The sequence below is a fragment of the Nuphar pumila genome, chromosome 7 (assembly GCF_984573655.1).
Source record: "Nuphar pumila chromosome 7, dmNupPumi1.hap1.1, whole genome shotgun sequence".
NCBI classification, from domain to species: domain Eukaryota; kingdom Viridiplantae; phylum Streptophyta; class Magnoliopsida; order Nymphaeales; family Nymphaeaceae; genus Nuphar; species Nuphar pumila.
This window is the reverse complement of record NC_143255.1, coordinates 24,842,408-24,860,813: the sequence shown is the minus strand read 5'-3', so window position 1 is coordinate 24,860,813 and position 18,406 is coordinate 24,842,408. Positions and strand designations below refer to the sequence as shown.

Here is an 18,406-nt window from a genome sequence, read left to right as displayed (position 1 = left end):
TGATTCAAATGATCAGACAACGAAGAGCTATAGACCAAGATATCATCAAAGTATACTACGACAAACTTCCCTATACACGGATGCAACACTTGGGTCATCATGTTCATGAAAGTACTCGGGGCATTTGATAACCCAAATGACATGAGTAGGCACTCATACAACCCATCACGTGTCTTGAATGTCGTTTTCCATTCATCCCCCTCTCGGATACAGATTTGGTGGTACCCACTTTTTAAATCGATTTTAGAGAAAATGGAGACACCAGCCAACATATCAAACATGTCATCCAACCAGGGAATGGGGAAACGGTACTTGACAGTGATGCGATTGATCACTCTACTGTCGACACACATGTGCATGAATCCATCTTTCTTAGGAGTGAGAAGGGCGGGCACTGCGCAAGGGCTCACACTCTCACAAATGAAACCCTTTTGCAGTAACTCTTGAACCTGTCTCAACAGCTCAACATGTTCAGATGGATTCATGCGATACGCGGGGAGGTTAGGTAGACTCGACCCCGGGACCAAATTGATGGCATGCTGCACCACCCTCATCGAAGGTAGGCCATCAGTAAGGTCGTCTGGCATAATATCGCGAAACTCCTCGACAAGGGGTGCGATGTCCGCTGGAATGGGCAACGACGTACTCATAGACAGTTTGGCCACCAGGGCATAACAATAACCATCCTCCCTATAATGGCTCAAGAAAGTCCGGTATGATAGGCCCGCGAGCTGGGGAACTCGCTCAGGCTTATCCACAGTGGGAAAACCAGTCTCCTTGATAGGGAGAAGGATTATTTTATGACCCTTAAAAATAAATGAGTACGTGTTCCTACGGCCATCGTGAATGGTCTTGCGATCAAACTGCCAAGGACGTCCCAAAAGAATATGACACACTCATAGGGGCTACATCACACCATACCTCATCGTGGTAATGCTCCTTCATAGAGAACCGAACTAGACAATGCTGGGTAATGGGGACCTCGTTCCCTCTTTTGAACCACGCCATCTTGTATGGTTGGGACAATTTTTTCCGTTTTCAGATTCAGGGTAGACACAAAACTCTTGAAAACCATGTTCTCACAAGCCCCGGTGTCAATGATAACATCACACACATGCCCCTCACAGTTGCACCGAGTTCTAAAAATATTGTTTCGCAACCATTTTGCAAGGGTCGACTCTCGGGGCGTGGTCAAAACATGATGGATGGACAACAAATTTTCAACGTTACCGTCGAACTCCATGACTTCCCTCTCATTCTCTCCCTCAACCGACGACTCACCCTCACTCTCACTATCGGATGCCGACTCAACAACACCCTCGATGAAATGGGCGTTCGTTCTCACGGTGGGACATTTGGATGCTACGTGTCCTAACTCTGACACCTAAAACAACAGATGGTAGACTCACTAGGCTTGGCCTTGGATCTAGTATGGTATGCTGGTCAGGCTTGCTAGGGTCTACTCTTGGGGTGGACTTGAGTCTTCCTTCCTAGGGGAGCTCGCTCCCCTGGTTGGGAAACTCGACTTGGGTCGACTGGACTGGTCACTCCGGGTGACTCTATATTCCTGCCTTCTTTTCAATTTTTCCTCCACATTCATGGCATAACTGCTGGCATGATTCAATGACTCGACTCTGACACAACTGAAATCATCAGAAATAGCAGGACGGAGACCAAAAATGTACCTCGCGACCTGCTGGCGGGCGGTCTCCTCGATTTGCACTCGCAAGGATAGACAATAGAACTCAACAGTGTATTCCGCCACGGTACAGGTGCCTTGACGTAGGGTCAGGTACTCCTTGTAGGCTCTCTCGGCATGGTCTGAATGTACGAACTTGGACTGCATCAATCTCTGCATCTCTTCTCATGTTTACACGCGCTCTTGCCCCTGCCGTTCCCTCGACCTTTGCAGCTCCACCCACCATGTCTGCGCTAGGCCCCTCAATCGAGTGGACGCTAGAGAGACACGACGGTGCTCAGCCACAGTGTGGTAGTCGAAGAAAAACTACACTACGTAGGCCCAGTCGAAGAACTGCTCAGCGTCGAATCGTCCCGTGAACTCTGGACGGTCCAGCTTCACCCGTAGGTGGTGGAGTGCTCCTGTGCCCTGTGCAGACGACGATTTACTATCCCTGGAGGGTGCTCATGCCAGAAGATGTCGTCCTCCAAGTCAAGAAAATCCTCGTCATCGCTATCTCGATCAACGTGTTGTTGAGGGCGTCGATCTCTATCACCCTATGGTTGGTGCTTTGGGCGCGTCGGCTCACGTTGTACCTGTACTGTTGTTGCTGGAGGCGGTCTCAGTTGGTTCCGAGCAGGAGGAGGAACTGGCTGAAATTGCTGCTGAGGATCTAGTGGAGGAGGTGGCCCCAACAAAGGTGGAGGGACTGGGTGTGTAATAGAGTTAGTGTTTGGATTTGGATGATAGGTTTGGTTTGGGTTAGGGTTTGGGTTTGGATTTGGATAAGGTATGTGGGTTGGATTTTGGATTGGAATAAGGGTCTGGATTTGGGTAGAATAATGGGTTCGGATTTGAGTTGGATTTGGGTTTGGGTAGGGGTTTTGGATTTGGTGTTGATTGTAATTTGAATTTGAACCCGATTGGATTTGGATCGGGTGTGACCCTAAAGTAATCGTCGGACCCAGATTTGGATAGGTTGGATCTGTGATCGAGTTGTGGGGGTAAAAGGCTTGGTTTGAACTCGACCCACGATCCATATGATTATGGGTCTGGTTTTGACCTGGCTCAAAGTAAAACAGGAGCTTCGTCTGGGTTCGATGCAGGTCTGGGTCAGTCTCAGATCTCATGCTAGGGTCAAAACGGTTGGGTTGGGCCAGATCCGGGACAAACCCTGAATCGGGCCAACTGGGTAGGCTGGACGAAGGGGTTCGAGGCTAGGACCCGATCCCGGGGACCCAAAGGGCGGTCCCCGGGACCCGGGTCTGGGCCCCACTATACCTAGTTCTGGGCCAGACCCTATCAGGTCCAGACTGGCCCACATGATTGCATCTCCCCAAGCCCACTGATTGGCTGCAAACGACCCTCCATGAGCGGGCCCTAAGCGGGTGGAAAACCAACACCATCACCCGCCGTCGGGATCGTGCTGGAGGCTCGACCCAACGTTGGGTTTGGTTCACGCAAGCCTTTTCTGGCTAGCGGGGTTTGGACCGCCGGTTGTGGCCATGGTGTCATGCTCAAGCCGGCTACGGGAGACCCATCGACGGTCGTTCGCCCCGGTGGGTAGGCACTGCAGTTTTGATTGATCGCTGTTAACAAGAAAGATTGCAGAGATGGTACCGATTGCTGGGGGATCGTGCGGCCGGCATCCCTGTGCAGGCTCGCTTCGATGAACTCCGGTGGCACGGCTGACAGGTGGAGGTTCGCTGGGCATGGGTCGACCGCCACAACACTTGAGAGGCCAACGATGTCCTGTGATGGCAGGGACCTTGCTTGGGTGAAGGCCGTAGATGCCGACTCAAGGGTGTTGCTTAATCTGGTGTTCCTCTTCAGCATGGCCGCGTCGCGCGCCTCCACCGATGATTCGAGGGCCATGATCCTGCCCTCTACTACATCCAGTCGCTTGGACATACCCGCCACATCCTTACTTACGCGCAACATGTTCTCTTGGATCTTCGTCATCATGTCGATCATGCACATCATCAGATCTTCGTTGACGGTATCCGATTCCTCACGCTCCTTCTCGTTCGTAGGATGGTTCCTCGCCTCTTGCGCCATGCTGTTAACCAAGGAGGAGGCCTGGTGCTCTGATACCACTTTGATGCAGCGAGGATCGGAGTTCCGATGCTACTAAACTTGTTTATTGAAAGGAAAAAATTACAATGAAGAATAATGGAGAAAATAAGGAATGAAATAATGGCTGCAGAAGAACAAATGCTGGCAGCAAAACAGAAAACAGTAAAAAGAAATGAACAAATCTTCAAATTTCTTCAACTTCACGTAACCCTAGGGCTGGGCACTTAATAGGCTGCGCATCGGGTTTGAATCTCGGATCTGGAACCCGGGACCGAGACCCGATGCTCTTAACTTTTGTTGGGGCTGTTGACGTGCGTTGTTCCATTCTTCGCTCGCCTGGCATAAGTGCGCAGGGGCATGTCCCTGCATCGTGGTGCCGGACTCGCGATCGGATCCATCACCTGGGTCCGATCGTCCATCCCATGGGAGCCGGGTTCCCTGGCCGTGCCTGGGTCATGCGGTATGGATCCGGGTCGGTCCTGCTCTGCATCAGGAACACAGGGTGGAGGGCTTGCAGCGAAGAGGGGCCTGGATTAAGGCCACATCTATTCTGGATGGGAGGGTTGGGGACTTGGGGGTGTCTCAAGATCTTACGATGGCAGGAGGCAAGGGTGGAGTGTCTCGATTTCCTAGTCAATATTGATTGCTATGATAAGAATATAAACAAGAGTCTGAAGCACATCTGATTAAGTAAATGCAAAAGCCTTTTTAGTCAACAATTGGTTCTCTATTGGATGAATTAAAATTATTGAACTTTGTGTCTATCTCACATGCAAGTTCATACACGTTTGAATTTGATATGCCTAAAGTTGAGTTGGTTACTGCAATTGCTTCTTAGTATTGATTCTTGTGCTGATTTGCTTCAAGGCCATATGTTGAATCCATTTTTTTCTTATTTTCCATTTTTTTTATCATTGGTCCATTAGTCTTGGAAGCCAGTTTACAACTAATCTGGGTTTCATAGTCCTGATTCATTCAACTTTCCATTCCTGGAGATCAATATACAAATATTCTAGCTATTATAATCACAATGACATCAATTCCATAGCACGTACAACCATAGGACCCACATCAATGTCACCTTGAGGTGTTTGAGGTGCAGTTTGTATTCATGGAGTCAGAGATAATAAAGAACATAGGGATTTAGAATTGTGATATTCTTGAATCCCTGATTTGAGGAGATTTACCAAAATTTTATCCTCTTAAAAATCTCCATGTCGAAATCCCTAGCAAAATAGCTGGTATTTCAGTTTTTCTGAAAATTAACTTGCTTTCTGTGCTGGAGCTTTCGAGAATACTTGTCACACCCAATCCTGTGTTGGTTCGAGTTTGGATTAATTGCCAACCTGCCATGAGAAGTTTCCAGAATTAAGGCGGGAACAAATCTGGTTGCAAGTGCATAAATAATAATTTTAAATGTTTCACGATTGTGTGTTTCTACCTTAGTTCCATACGATTATCATCTAAGGATGTTGGGAAATCCTTCAATTTTTTGAGATTTTTTCCTTGTAGTTGAAATAGTGCTAATAATCCATTTGCATCTTAGAGTCTTAAAAATCATAATTCTTTGTAAACATATGCATGAAGCTTCCATCTGCTGATCCTTTTGATCTCGATTGCAGATATCAAGCAAGGCTTCAGCAGAATCTGATGTACTTGGCTGCCATTGCTGATGCTCAGCCACAGCCCCCTGTGATGCATGCACAGGTAACATCCTCTCAGGCATTGAATTCTATGAAGGTGCCTAAGGGAATGAACACACAAAATCTTTTATTTATTTTTTTCGCAGTTTCCTCCCAATGCGGTCATGCAGCCTGGTGCCCATTATCTGCAACACCAACAAGCTCAAGCGTTGACCCCCCAATCACTGATGGGTGCCCGATCACAGATGATGTATGCTCAGCAGTCTCTCTCTGCATTACAGCAGCAGCAAGCATTACATAGCCAACTTGGCATGAACCCCACTGGTAACAGTGGTCTTCATATGTTGCATGGTGAGGCTAACTTGGGTGTCGGTGGACCAATATCCACTGGTGGCTTCCCTGACTTTGGCCGCGGCTCAGCTGGATCTGGTGAAGCTATTCAGTCTGCTGGAAGAGCTACTGCCATGGAGCAACGTGGAGCTGGAAAGCAGGATGTAGCGGGCAGAGACATTTCAATCTCAGGATCTGCTGATGGGCGAGGTGGGACCCCTGGTGCGCAGACTGGAGATGGCACTGAGCCTTTATATCTCAAGGGCCCTGAAGGGGAGGGTAACTGAACTTGTTGTAGAGAGTTCCAGAGAAGATCTATAGGTGCCCATGACGTCATCCCAATGTCAAGATTACTGAAAGCAGTATTAGAGAACATGACCTGTCTTCTTTGCCTAGACTGGATCTTTGGTGTGCTCATACTTGCTAATGGTTTAGTTTCTGTCAAGGTGGTGAGTCTTGGTAACCTGTTTGGTTGAGACATGCTTGACTTATGTTCTTGCTTTGTAAGTTTGTAGTTTCTATCTGATGGAAGGATGCTTTAGCATTGCAAATATGTACATGAATGACTGTCTGATGGTAGTTTTTTTTTTAAAAGGCAAGCTGGGGTTAGGCAGACCCCCTACCAGTTATACAACTATACCATTGGGTTTTGAACCTGCAACGTCCCAACACAAGGTGACGTGCACTAGCTGCTCCTACCAGACAAGTGGAGCCGCCCCCCGGCCCCCCCCCCCCCGATGGTAGTTGTTGCTCTTCTGTAGTTGAGAAAAAAAACATATTTTGGCTTATGTACAAATGAAAGAATACTGGAAACTTAAAGTGTTTGCTGATGAGAAAGCTTGGCAGACTAAAGCTCTTATTGGACTTTGTTGAAATTGGGGTTCAGTGTGCAATGCCACTGAACCATATTAATTATTGGACTTCTTTATATTGGGGTTTCGGAGCAATTCGACTGAACCACATTTAATACATCTGCCAATGAATCCCATTGACCCATATTTCCCCATGAGTCCAATCAGTCTTTTTTTATTGAAAGAAGTATCATTGGTGAAAATAAGAAATACAGAGCAAAATACATGCCAACAGACAGTGATGAGGTATCACAGACTGCTGCAGATACAGAAAATCAGATAAAATAAATACATCAATTTCTCACCACCACAGCGAGAAAGAAAACATAGCAGTTGCAGCAGCAGTACAGAACAAAGAAAGCAGTGCGGGGTGATCAGTAAAAAAAGCAGAGTTGAAACAGAAAAGAGCCCGAATCCGGTGCTGTCCCCATCCCGGATACAATACAGGAGCACAGAAAACCCAACACTCATCAAACAAAAGCTCGACGCCTACCGATCCAGTCCAGCTGTGTGGCCGGCCATTTCCTGTGCGCTCTATCCGTTATGGTCCAGCGCAGTGAGTCTAAACAGGCATAGAGATCCGAGCACACACCTCTAAAAATACTATTATTTCCCACTCCACACCAGTTTCCATGCAGGGAGGATCCACACCCGCTAGATGAACAACCAACGCTTCCCTTTCGGGTGGAGATGTGGCGCAATGAGGATATCCCTTGGGAAGACAAGCCCCCCCCCCCAGTCGCAGCCCATATCGCCCCAAGCCTGCTCAATCATGTCGCGCAAGAAAACGCAATCCCAAAAAAGATGGGAAGCTGATTCCTCCTTGCCAGGTGACAACCCTTAATCTTTCAGTCTCAACTCCGTATTGACCCTCCCGATCATGATCTGCCAACCCAGTAATGAGGCCCTGCTAGGAAGCCCCCCTCCCCATAAGGCCTTATAGGAGAGCCATTGCACCGACGGGCCCCCCAAGAAGCGATAAAACTGTGCAGTGATGAATTCACCGCCCCTCGCAAGCATACATAAGGTGCTATCCTCGCGATTACTGTGAAGGAGGCTCAACAAGGTGCCAATGAGGGACGGCCATTGCTGAAACACAAGTGGAGATGGATCCTTACACCGTAAAATATCCAAGCTGCCTCTTGACTCGACCAAACTTGCGCCACACGTAAAAACTTGCCTCTAACAGCCTCGTACAGCGATGGGGAGGTGTCACGAAGCTTACCATCGCCCCACTTAGTGGTCCTGCCAGAACAGAGTCGAGCAGCCATCACCAACTTCTATGTGAATGACCCGAATAAATTCAGCAATCACCGTGATCCACCCCTTCCAAACGCCCGAACCACTCCACCATTTGGTGTTATCCGACCAGTTCTGAGGTCAACCAGAAAAGTTGCATTTTTCAGCAAAAATAATAGCAACCCTCCCTTCTTTTCTACAAATACGTCAAATGGAGATTATGAATACCCAAACCACCAAGATTGAGAGACAGTGCAAGAAGAGTCCAACTAACCAAAGAATTCGCTCTACCTTCGGTCTTACCCACCCATATGAAACGTTGGAGGGTGGATAACAAACGCCGCTCAACAAGTAGTCATTGATCTCCTTCAGTCATGCCCTTGCTTGTTTCAGGGAAATGAGACTTGTGAAGAGTTTAGAAGGTAGAGAAGAGGAGGGAGGAGACACCTCACAAAAAGTGAATTGTGTTTCCCCCCTTTTTCTCAAAACATGATTTATAAGAAATGAAATGGGGGGGGGGGGGGGGGAATAGGTAAAGATGTAGGGTTGATGGAGGATTGAGATTGGTCAGCCTCCAGCCACCTCTCTCCCTTTACAAGCATGTCTCCCATGCTTTCACTAGAATAGCAAAAAACAAAAAAGTAGAGGTGAAACTCCTCTTTTTGAAAAGCTCTATTTTGACCTTTCCTCAAAAGAGAGCCCATATGGGTCACACGACCTTTCCTCTTAGGCTTTCAAACCCTATGAGGAGATGGGGTGAAGTGCGCCCACTCCCTCCTAAAAAAAGTTTGAATTCTCCTTTGTTCCCCTTTTGGATTTTTCAACCAGTTGAGTCCAAACCAAACCGATGTGGGTCTAAATCCACAAGAATATTCAATTTTTTTGGAATCTGTTAATCATCTGCATCTTAGGTCTCATTTACAAAATAATTATATTTATAAGTCAAAATTTAAAAATTCACTTAATACTTTAAGTATAATTTACATTATTTGCTTGTTAATTAACAACCTGTCACTAATTAATTACAATTAGTGAATAAATGCTTAATGTCTAATAATTATATACTAATAAATCCTAATTAGGGAACATCACCAATATTGACGGTTAGACATCAATTTAATTTGCCACACAAGAGAATAATTAATTTTTTTATTTATTTCATACTTAGCTAAAATTTTCTACTGACTATGGTTTTATTAACTGGCATAGTTAGTTATGATTTTTCAAGGTAATTAGCCACCCAATTAATTTATTTAATCAAATAAATTAATAGCTTAATTCAATTACTGACTAATCAACTTTCTTAATTTATTTATCAGTTAGCCTCTAATTGTGACTGTATCAAAGTTAAGCTGAAAACACTAGCTTAAGACAATCACTCACACAGGCCAATAACGCAGGGAATAGAAAATTTTGTATTGTTTACAAAAATTCTCATTAAAATTCCTGAAATTTTGTGCTTGGCTCAAAAGTGATCAGATTGGTGGAGGTTCTACTGGCAAGGGGGCAGTTGTATCAGGGGCCTCATGTAACCTGTTACGCCTTGTCCTCCTGGGAGCCAGGATTCTCTACCTCAATGTATACAGTAATGGTGTCTGGTCGGGTGTCTATTGTAGACTTTTTTCTGCTGGGGCTTTCTTCGGTAGGATATGGCTCTCTGCTGCTCTGCTGGTTTTGGTGTTCCGGAGCAGCAGGGATATGCAAGATAACCGGATGTTTGTAGGGGCGCTCTCCCTCAAGAACCAGAAGGGTCATCTTTCAAACCCAAGTATTCTAACTGGCTGGATGGTTTGATACTGCCTTCATTGCAGGTATGTAATTTTTTGATAAATTTATTTCAGCAAGTGATATCTCATCACATGCTGAAACGTTATATTACTTCAATTCTTCTTAATACTTTAATGAAATTACCTTTCTTTCAAAAAAAAAAAAAAGGTCAATTTGGTAGGAATTACCTTTTGATCGTGTTTTTCTTTCACAAAAATCATGATTTTCAAATAACAGTATTTTGACATCTTACCAGATCAGCTCTCGTGAAGAGGCGTAAACCGTAAGCCAATATGGTCAAGTTCCAATTAAAAAGGAGCGCCAGCAGAGGGAGGAAAACCCAGTGCTCTTTATCAAACCAAATCTGTAAATGTCCAACACATGCACAACACCCTTTTCAATTAGAGACAGAGAGAGGTATGAATTGGTTGGAGCAATATCGTCAACATTCAAACAAGGCATACTTTTTTGAAGATATATTTAAGAAAACCACTCCAACAAGGCATTCATTAAGATGGCCAGCTGGTTAGAAACTTCAGCCATGGGATCAAACCGACTTATACATCCTTCGTAATGGAAGCATAAGGAGAGAGCAAGACCACAAAATCCTTCACGAAGTTTGGAACCGTACGGAAACCATAGTCAACATTCAAACAAGGCATACTTTTTTGAAGAAATATATATATATATTTAAGAAAACCACTCCAACAAGGCATTCGCCACCTTAGGAAAGGTAAGGATAACTATCAAGCCAAATCTATAAATACCCACTACCAATGGCTTGCTATAACCGTAAGTGAAAGTCTTCAAAGAGAGAGAGAGAGAGAGAGAGAGAGAGAGAGAGAGAGAGAGAGAGATGGCATCCTTTTGCAAAGGTATGGCTTGATGACCATATATTATTCATGTCACATATATAGGTGTATTGCATCAGAACGAAAAGGTTTGTTCTGTAAATTGTAAGTTATTCATGTCATGTAGGTGACATGGTGAGTCTTCATTTTGTTCTTCGTTCATTTTCCAGCTGTATCTAAACCACCCCACTGCTCGGGCAAATGCTTTGCTAACTACTTGCCCTGGCCCGGCCCCTGACCCTGACCCAAGCCATGTGGCTGCCACCTGGAGAGAATGGGACCCAAACTCACACCACGTGGCAGCTACTTGGGACGTTGGACAAAACCTTTTATGAATTACGGTAGCCACCTTTTGATATATATATATATATATATATATATATATATATATATATATATATATAAATGTATGGAAAAGAACACCCTATATGGTATCATAGAATCAAGAATTGCATTAGTAATAGAGCAAAACATTTTATTACCCTTCTTTGTTTAGAAAAAACATGAAAAGAATTGATGAGTAATCAATTCCTAGAAGACGTAATACAAGGAGCCCTCTATATCAAACATCTATCCTAGAGCTGCCCGCCGTGCCTAGATCTTGATTGGGTCATTTCAGCAAGTCTAGGGTCTTTGTGGGGCAGATTTGGACTGCCCCAATTTCAGTGCAGTTGTATGGCTTTACAGTAACTAGCAATTGTATTATTTCATTGTTTTGCTGCTTTTCTGCTGGACCATGTGATGCTAATGCGAGGGAGATGAAACAATTTTGTTGCAGGTAAGAGCTCTTGGCCAGAATTGTTGGGTAAGTATGGGCAAATTGCAGCAACCACCATTGAGAGGGAGAACCCTAATGTGAAGGCCAATATTGTTGAAGAAGGTACAAGTGTAATTGAAAATTTTCGCTGCGATAGGGTATGGGTTTGGGTTAGCAAGAGGGATGGGACAGTTATTCAGGTCCCCAGTATAGGGTAAACGGGACGTTTCTATGTAATAACATGCCGACGGTAACTGAATAAATTGGCTTGCTATACAATGTCATGGTTGTGTTACAACAACCTTGTAAGTGCCAATAAATTGCAATAAATTAAAATTATTTTGGAAATTTGTTTCTCTAAAATCATGTACTGGATTCATAATACAAACTTGTTTCACTATTCATAATTACCTATTAATTTGACAAATCAAATGTTGTATGGTTGGTCCAGCTCTTTAGATATTGATTTCTCAACCAAACCTTCCCTTTGATGGCACTCTCTCTCTCTCTTTTGAGTGAAGGAAAAAATTTAATAAAATGATAATAAGATCATAAGATAGAAGAAGGGAAACCACATTCCTAAAATGCTGGTGAGTGAATAGGTTTTCCACACCTTCATCCAAGCTAAGCTACTTTCCCTTTGAAGGGATCCAAATCCAAGTCCAGATTCGAATGATATCCAATGAGGTAAGGATGAAACCAAATTCAAAATATACATGACAATCATGAATACAGTACAAAAAATGAGGATCTGGAATACCGACCAGAGATGAATCCCGAACCTGTCATGACCAGAACAGATTACATCAGGTCTATTGAAGACCCAACCTGATTATACGGTACTCGATACATACCCAAACCCGTTAACTTATATGATCTACAGTTTCCAGGCATACCTGAACCCAAATTAGTTTGGGTTAGGTTTGGTCAAAGTTTTATGCCTGACCTGAACCAGACCGAGTGACAGGCTGATCAGATTGCACAAGCAAGGCTCTAAAATGCTTGACCTGGCCCAGACTCATTTTTCAAAACACCCATAGAGACTCAAATTCACACAAAATCTTTAATTTTCACAGTACATTTGGTAATGAAGCAAATGAATGTCTCTTGATTTTGAAGATGTCTTGATCATGATATAGTTTAATGGGTTCAGTCAGATCCAGGTATAGTTGTATTATGAATAATTTTGGGTCAGACTCAGACGTGAATTGGGTCGTTCAAGGCCTTCTGCTAGCCGTCTTTGTAGGTAAGGCCCGTAACATTAGAATGGACTGTTAGGAAATCGGTTTCACACGCGTTTGACCTGAAAAATTAATAAGTGCAAGTGGTTTTTTGCTTAATCTGATAAGTATATATGAGATTCGAAAGCACTAAATGAATTTTGTGTCACCCGGAGAGCGGATTGTGTAAAACGCTGGGTGAGATTAGCAATCTCACCCAGCGTTTACAACCACAAACGTGGGGTTTGTGGACGTAAATGCTGAATGAAATTGCTAATCTTACCCAGCGTTTTCCAGGGTCCACTCTTCGTGGATACTTGTGTTCATCCTGAGCGGGCAAGTGCGTCCGTATATATATGTTTATATATATAGTATTGGGTCTGGTGCTAGATTGGAGCTAAAGCTTGCTCACCGCAATTCGCATGTGGCAGGCAAAAAACATAAAAATCGCGTTAAAAACATGATTGTTGGTAAAAAAAAAAAAAAAACCTTATCCATCCTTCGTAATGGAAGCATAAGAAGAGAGAAAGACCACAAAATCCTTCGTATGTGGTTGCCAAAAACGTATGTGCTTGGAGTAAAAAAAAATATCCAGCATGTTTGTAATAATACATGGTTGTTGACAAACAAACTAAAAAATATATATCAACACACTTAGATTAATGTCTTAAAACGAAATAAAATACAAAAGCATGTTTACAAAAGAGAACAAATGGCTGAGACAAGAATATCGACATGCTCTTCATTAAGTAAATAAAAACGCAAGAGTCTCAACACAAAACACATCATGCATGCCACCCATATCTCTAGATGAAAAACTAGATGAAAGTGGTATTTTAGACCTTACATTGCCAAAATAAAAAAAAAAAGAAATGCTAAGAGATCTTTTTTCCTCTACCAACACGGTGTAGAGAGGAGTTCAAAGAGCTCTCCTCCCTACAGTAGAGTTGATGGAGGTGTGGCTTCAACAAACTTGTGAAGAGTCCTCACACCAAACCAGAACAATTTGTGAAGAGTTAAGAGGGGGAGAGAAGAAGAGGGATGAGACACTTCACAAAACATATGAATTTGTGTTTCCCCCCTTTTTATCAAAACATGATTTATAGGAAATGAAATGGGGAAAAATAGGTAAAGATGTAGGGTTGATAGAGGATTGAGCTTGGTAAACCTCCAGCCACCTCTCTTCCTCTACAAGCATGTCTCCCATGCTTTCACTAATAGCAAAAAAGAAAAATGTAGAGGTGAAATTAACTCCTCTTTTTGAAAAGCTCTATTTTGAGCTTTCCTCAAAAGAGAGCCCATATGGGTCACACGACCTCTTTTCTTGGGCCTTTAAAACCTACGAGGAGATGGGGTGAAGTGAGCCCATACCCTCCTTAAAAAAAATTTGAATTCTCCGTTGTTCCCCTTTTGGATTTTTCAACCGGTTGGGTCCAAACCAAACCGATGTAGGCCTAAACCCACATGAGTATCCAAATTTTTTTGTATCTGTTAATCATCTACGTCTTAGTTCCCATTTAAAAAATAATTATATATATATATATATCAAAATTAAAAAATTCACTTAATACCTTAAGTATAATTTACATTATTTGTTTTTTAATTACTGACCCATTATTAATTAATCACAATTACTGAGTAAATGCTAATGTCTAACAATTATATACTCATATATCCTAATTAGCGAACATCACCAATATTGACTGTTAGACATCAATTTAATTTGCCACACAAGAGAATAATTAATTTTTCATTTATTTCATACTTAGCTAAAATTTTCTACTGACTATGGTTTTATTAACTATCATAGTTAGTTATGATTTATCAGGGTAATTAGTCACCCATTTAATTAATTCAATTAAATAAATTAATAACTTAATTTAGTTGCTAACTGATCAACTTTCTTAATTTATATATCAGTTAGCCCTTATTTGTCACTGTATCAAAGTTAAGCTAAAACATAGTAGTTTAACGCAATCAATCACACAGGACAACAACACAGGGAATAGAAATTTTTGTATTGTTTACAAAAGTTCTCATTAAAATTTTTGTAATTTTGTGCTTGGTTGGAATGCGTTCAGATCGGTGGCGGTTCTACTCGCAAGGGGGGCAGTTGTATCAGGGGCCTCATGTAACCTGTTACGCCTTGTCCTCTTGGGAGCTCTCTACCTCAATGCATAAAGTAATGGTGTCTGGTCGGGTGTCTATTGTAGACTGTTTTCTGCTGGCGCTTTCTTCGGCAGGATATGGCACTCTGATCCTCTGCAGATATTCAAGATAACCGGATGTTTGTAGGGGCGCTCTCCCCCAAGAACCAACAGGGTCATCTTTCAAACCCAAGTATTCTAACTGGCTGGATGGTTTGATACTGCATGCCTTCATTGCAGGTATGTAATGCTTTGATAAATTTATTTCAGCAAGTGATATCTCATCACTTATGAAACGTTATATTACTTCAATTCTTCCTAATACTTTAATGAAATTACCTTTCTTTCAAAAAAAAAAAAAGGTCAATTTGGTAAGAATCACCTTTTGATCATGTTTTTCTTCACAAAAACCATGATTTTTCAAATAAAAGTATTTGACATCTTACCGGATCCGCTCTCGTGAAGAGGCGTAAACCGTAAGCCAATAAGCCAATATGATCAAGTTCCAATTAAAAAGGAGCGCCAGCAGAGGGAGGAAAACCCAGTGGTCTTATCAAACCAAATCTGTAAATGTCCAACACATGCACAGCACCCTTTTCCATTAGAGACAGAGAGAGGTATGAATTGGTTGGAGCAATATCGTCAACGTTCAATTAAGATGGCCAGCTGGTTAGAAACTTCAGCCATGGGATCAAACCGACTTATACATATACAAGCTTATCCATCCTTCGTAATATGAAAGCATAAGGAGAGAGAGAGACAGACAAAATCCTTCATGAAGGTTGGAACCCTACGGAAACTGTAGTCAACATTCAAATAAGGCATACTTTTTTGAAGGAATATATATATTTATATATTTTTTGAAGGAAACCACTCCAACAAGGCATACACCACCTTAGGAAAGGTAAGGATAACTATCAAGCCAAATCTATAAATACCCACTACCAATGGCTTGCTATAACTGTAAGTGAACATCTTCAAAGAGAGAAACGGCAGACATTTGCAAAGGTACGGCTTCAACACCATATATTATTCGTGTCACATAAGTGTGTTGCATCGGAATGCAAAGGTTCGTTCTGCAAATTGTACGTTACTCATAGCATGGAGGTGAAATTATCTTCATTTTGTTTTTGGTTCAAGAATTCGGTAATGATGCGTATGAGGGCATCTATATCTGGCTATCCTTTTTCAGCTGATGTAAACCACCCTACCACTCGGGCCAAATACTTTGCTAAGTACTTGGCCACTGTATCAGGCCTCTCACCTTAGAGGAGAGTGGGGCCCTGTCCCAAGCGATGTGGCTGCCGGTGAGAATGGGTCCAAACTCGGGCCACGTGGCAGCTACTTAGGGATGTTGGTCCCATAGTGACAAATCTCGTGAGATTTATGAAAATATCCTGAGAAATTACCTGAGAAAATAATGACATGCCTAAATGGGTCAGCCTTTCAGCCTATGTCATAGTGACATGCCTAAATGGGCCCGTGTCACAGATGACACGCTCAATGATGAAGCCCCACATATTTTATCATGTGACACACTGATGACACACGCCAAAAACGTGTCAGACTCATGTCTCAATTGCATTACAGTTAAAAACTTTTTGAAAAAAAAAAGTCTTTTGTAGTATCACCTGTTTAGAGACAGAGAGAGAGAGAGAGAGACAACTCAGTAAATATTAGAAAAATAGCCCTTATGTGGGTAGAGTAAAATAATTTATAAATATGGCCTGCTTGGCTGGCCATGGAAATTGGAGGATCCCGTTTTTAGAAAGGGTTGAAGCAATTTTCGTGTTATTGGGGATAGTTCCAAAACCAGATTTTGGAACGATGCTTGGAATCAAAATGGGTATTTGAAAGATCTTTATCCTGTTCTTTATTGGGCCTCTCTAAGTAAAGAAGACCTAATTTCCACATTTTGGAACCAAACACATGGTTGGGAAATCCAATTATAGGAGAATCCTTCTCCTATCTTTTTTGAAGAGTTAATATGTCTATTAAGGGGATTGTCTACATTAAGGCCTAAGATTCAATGGAGCTATACCTTGTTTGAATTCTATATTGACTCAGGCTAGAGGGTCCATCAATGCTTAGCTAATTCTTCATAAACGGTCACTCACCCACCAAGTGCTCAAATCTAAGGAATTCATCTGCATTCTTTGTAAAAAGAAAGAGAAATCATCAATTCATTTGTTTTGAGAATGTAAATTCATAAGAGAATGCTTTAAACTGGTTTGGCATGTCACAGCTCCTCAATGAAATACCCCAACTAACTTAAGATAAGATGTGCTGCAACGCAATTACCGAGTGCATATGGAGGGTTGCCACCAACACACTTTCTTAGCAAAAGCTGCTGCTCTTCATGAACTAGTCCTTCACTGTAGACTTAAATGGGGTGACTCGAACGTATCTTTTTTATAGGATCTTCAGTCCTCTTAATACTTGTCTAGTGACTTTGGGTCAATTCGAGTTGTAATTTTCTCAATCTAAAATTAAATCTATGAAGTATTTTTCTTTTAAAAAAAATTTATATTACTAATATCAACATGTTTTCATAAGTATTAAATAAAAAGCATTTTTGAAGAACCAATACAAAATATTTCATATATATATATATATATATATATATATATATATATATATATATATATACACGTGTCACAGTATCTTACTTTTAATTTTCTTGAACCTGTGTCACGTAGGCGAGTCACCTACACGTCCTTACCTATATCATTGTGGCATATATATAGCTTTCAGCAAGTCTGGGTCGTTTTCTTTTTTTAAAGCAGAATAATATCATTAATATCAGGTTCTGAAGAATTACAACAAGAATGGAATTGAGGAGAAATCAAATACTAGAAGACGTAATAGGAGCCTGTATATCTAACATCTATCCTAGAGCTGCCCACCCAGCTTTGATCTTGATTGGGCCGTTTCGGCAAGTCTGGTTCTTGGTAGGGCAGATTTGGACTGGCCCAATTGCACTGCATTGTATGGCTTAACAGCAACTAGCAATTGTTTTATTTCATTGTTTGCTGCTTTTCTGATAAACCATGAGATGCTAATGCGAGGGATGAAACAACTTTGGTGCAGGTAAGAGTTCTTGGCCAGAATTGGTAGGTGAGTATGGGCAAATTGCAGCAACCATCATTGAGAGGGAGAACCCTAATGTGAAGGCCCATATTGTTGAAGAAGGCACAAGTGTACTTTTAGATTTTCGCTGCGATTGGGTTTGGGTTTGGGTTAGCAAGAGGAATGGGACAGTCATTAAGGTCCCCACTATAGGGTAAATGGGACGTTTCTATGCAACAACATGCCTATGGTTACCGAATAAATTGGCTTGCCATACAATGTCATGGTTGTGCTACAACAACCTTGTAAATGCTAATAAATTAAAATTATTTTGGAAATTTGTTTCTCCAAAATCATGCATTGGATTCATAATAGAAACTTGTTTAACTATTTATAATTATTTGTTACACAAATCAAATGTTGTATGACTGGTCCAACACTTTAGAGACTTATTTCTGAATCAAACTTTTCATGGTTCTCTCTCTCTCTCTCTCTCTCTGAGAGAATACTACAAGAATGCAGATAAATAGCAGTGGTATATCTTGCCGCTATTGCCCTATTTCTCATCGCTATAGGCCTATAATGGCGAGAATACTCGCTAACAAGTCACCAAAAAAAAGCCTTTGCGAAGACATTTACATCTTGCCGTTAAAGGGTGAACCAACACCAACAAAGAATCTTGCCAAAACTAAGTACACCAATAGCGGAGAGGTAATCTTTAACGACAAGATTGTTTTAATGGTGAAATAGGATATAACGGTGAGATCCCTGTCTCACC

At 42.1% G+C, this 18,406-nt stretch overlaps 2 protein-coding genes and 1 pseudogene across 3 annotated transcripts in view; all 3 read left to right on the top strand.

Moving 5' to 3' along the window:
- The window catches only part of LOC149831572 (GRF-interacting factor 1-like), a 47,973-nt gene extending 41,695 nt beyond the window's left edge, over positions 1-6,278 (top strand). The window contains exons 3-4 of the mRNA XM_090013982.1: positions 5,377-5,461; positions 5,544-6,278. Coding sequence (XP_089870108.1) covers positions 5,377-5,461; positions 5,544-6,014 — 556 coding nt within the window. The 3' untranslated portion in view covers positions 6,015-6,278. The remainder of the gene's footprint in view (positions 1-5,376; positions 5,462-5,543) is intronic.
- Positions 6,279-10,388: 4,110 nt separating this feature from the next.
- LOC149831571 (inhibitor of trypsin and hageman factor-like) lies at positions 10,389-11,540 on the top strand. The gene is made up of 2 exons (XM_090012125.1): positions 10,389-10,459; positions 11,214-11,540. The coding sequence occupies exons 1-2, from the start codon at positions 10,441-10,443 to the stop codon at positions 11,408-11,410; spliced, it is 216 nt and encodes a 71-aa protein (XP_089868251.1). The 5' UTR covers positions 10,389-10,440; the 3' UTR covers positions 11,411-11,540.
- Positions 11,541-15,217: 3,677 nt separating this feature from the next.
- Positions 15,218-17,847, top strand: LOC149831570 (inhibitor of trypsin and hageman factor pseudogene; annotated as a pseudogene). The gene is made up of 3 exons (XR_016433190.1): positions 15,218-15,228; positions 15,426-15,628; positions 17,650-17,847. The product of XR_016433190.1 is annotated as an inhibitor of trypsin and hageman factor pseudogene (transcript).
- The last annotated feature ends 559 nt before the right edge of the window (positions 17,848-18,406 follow it).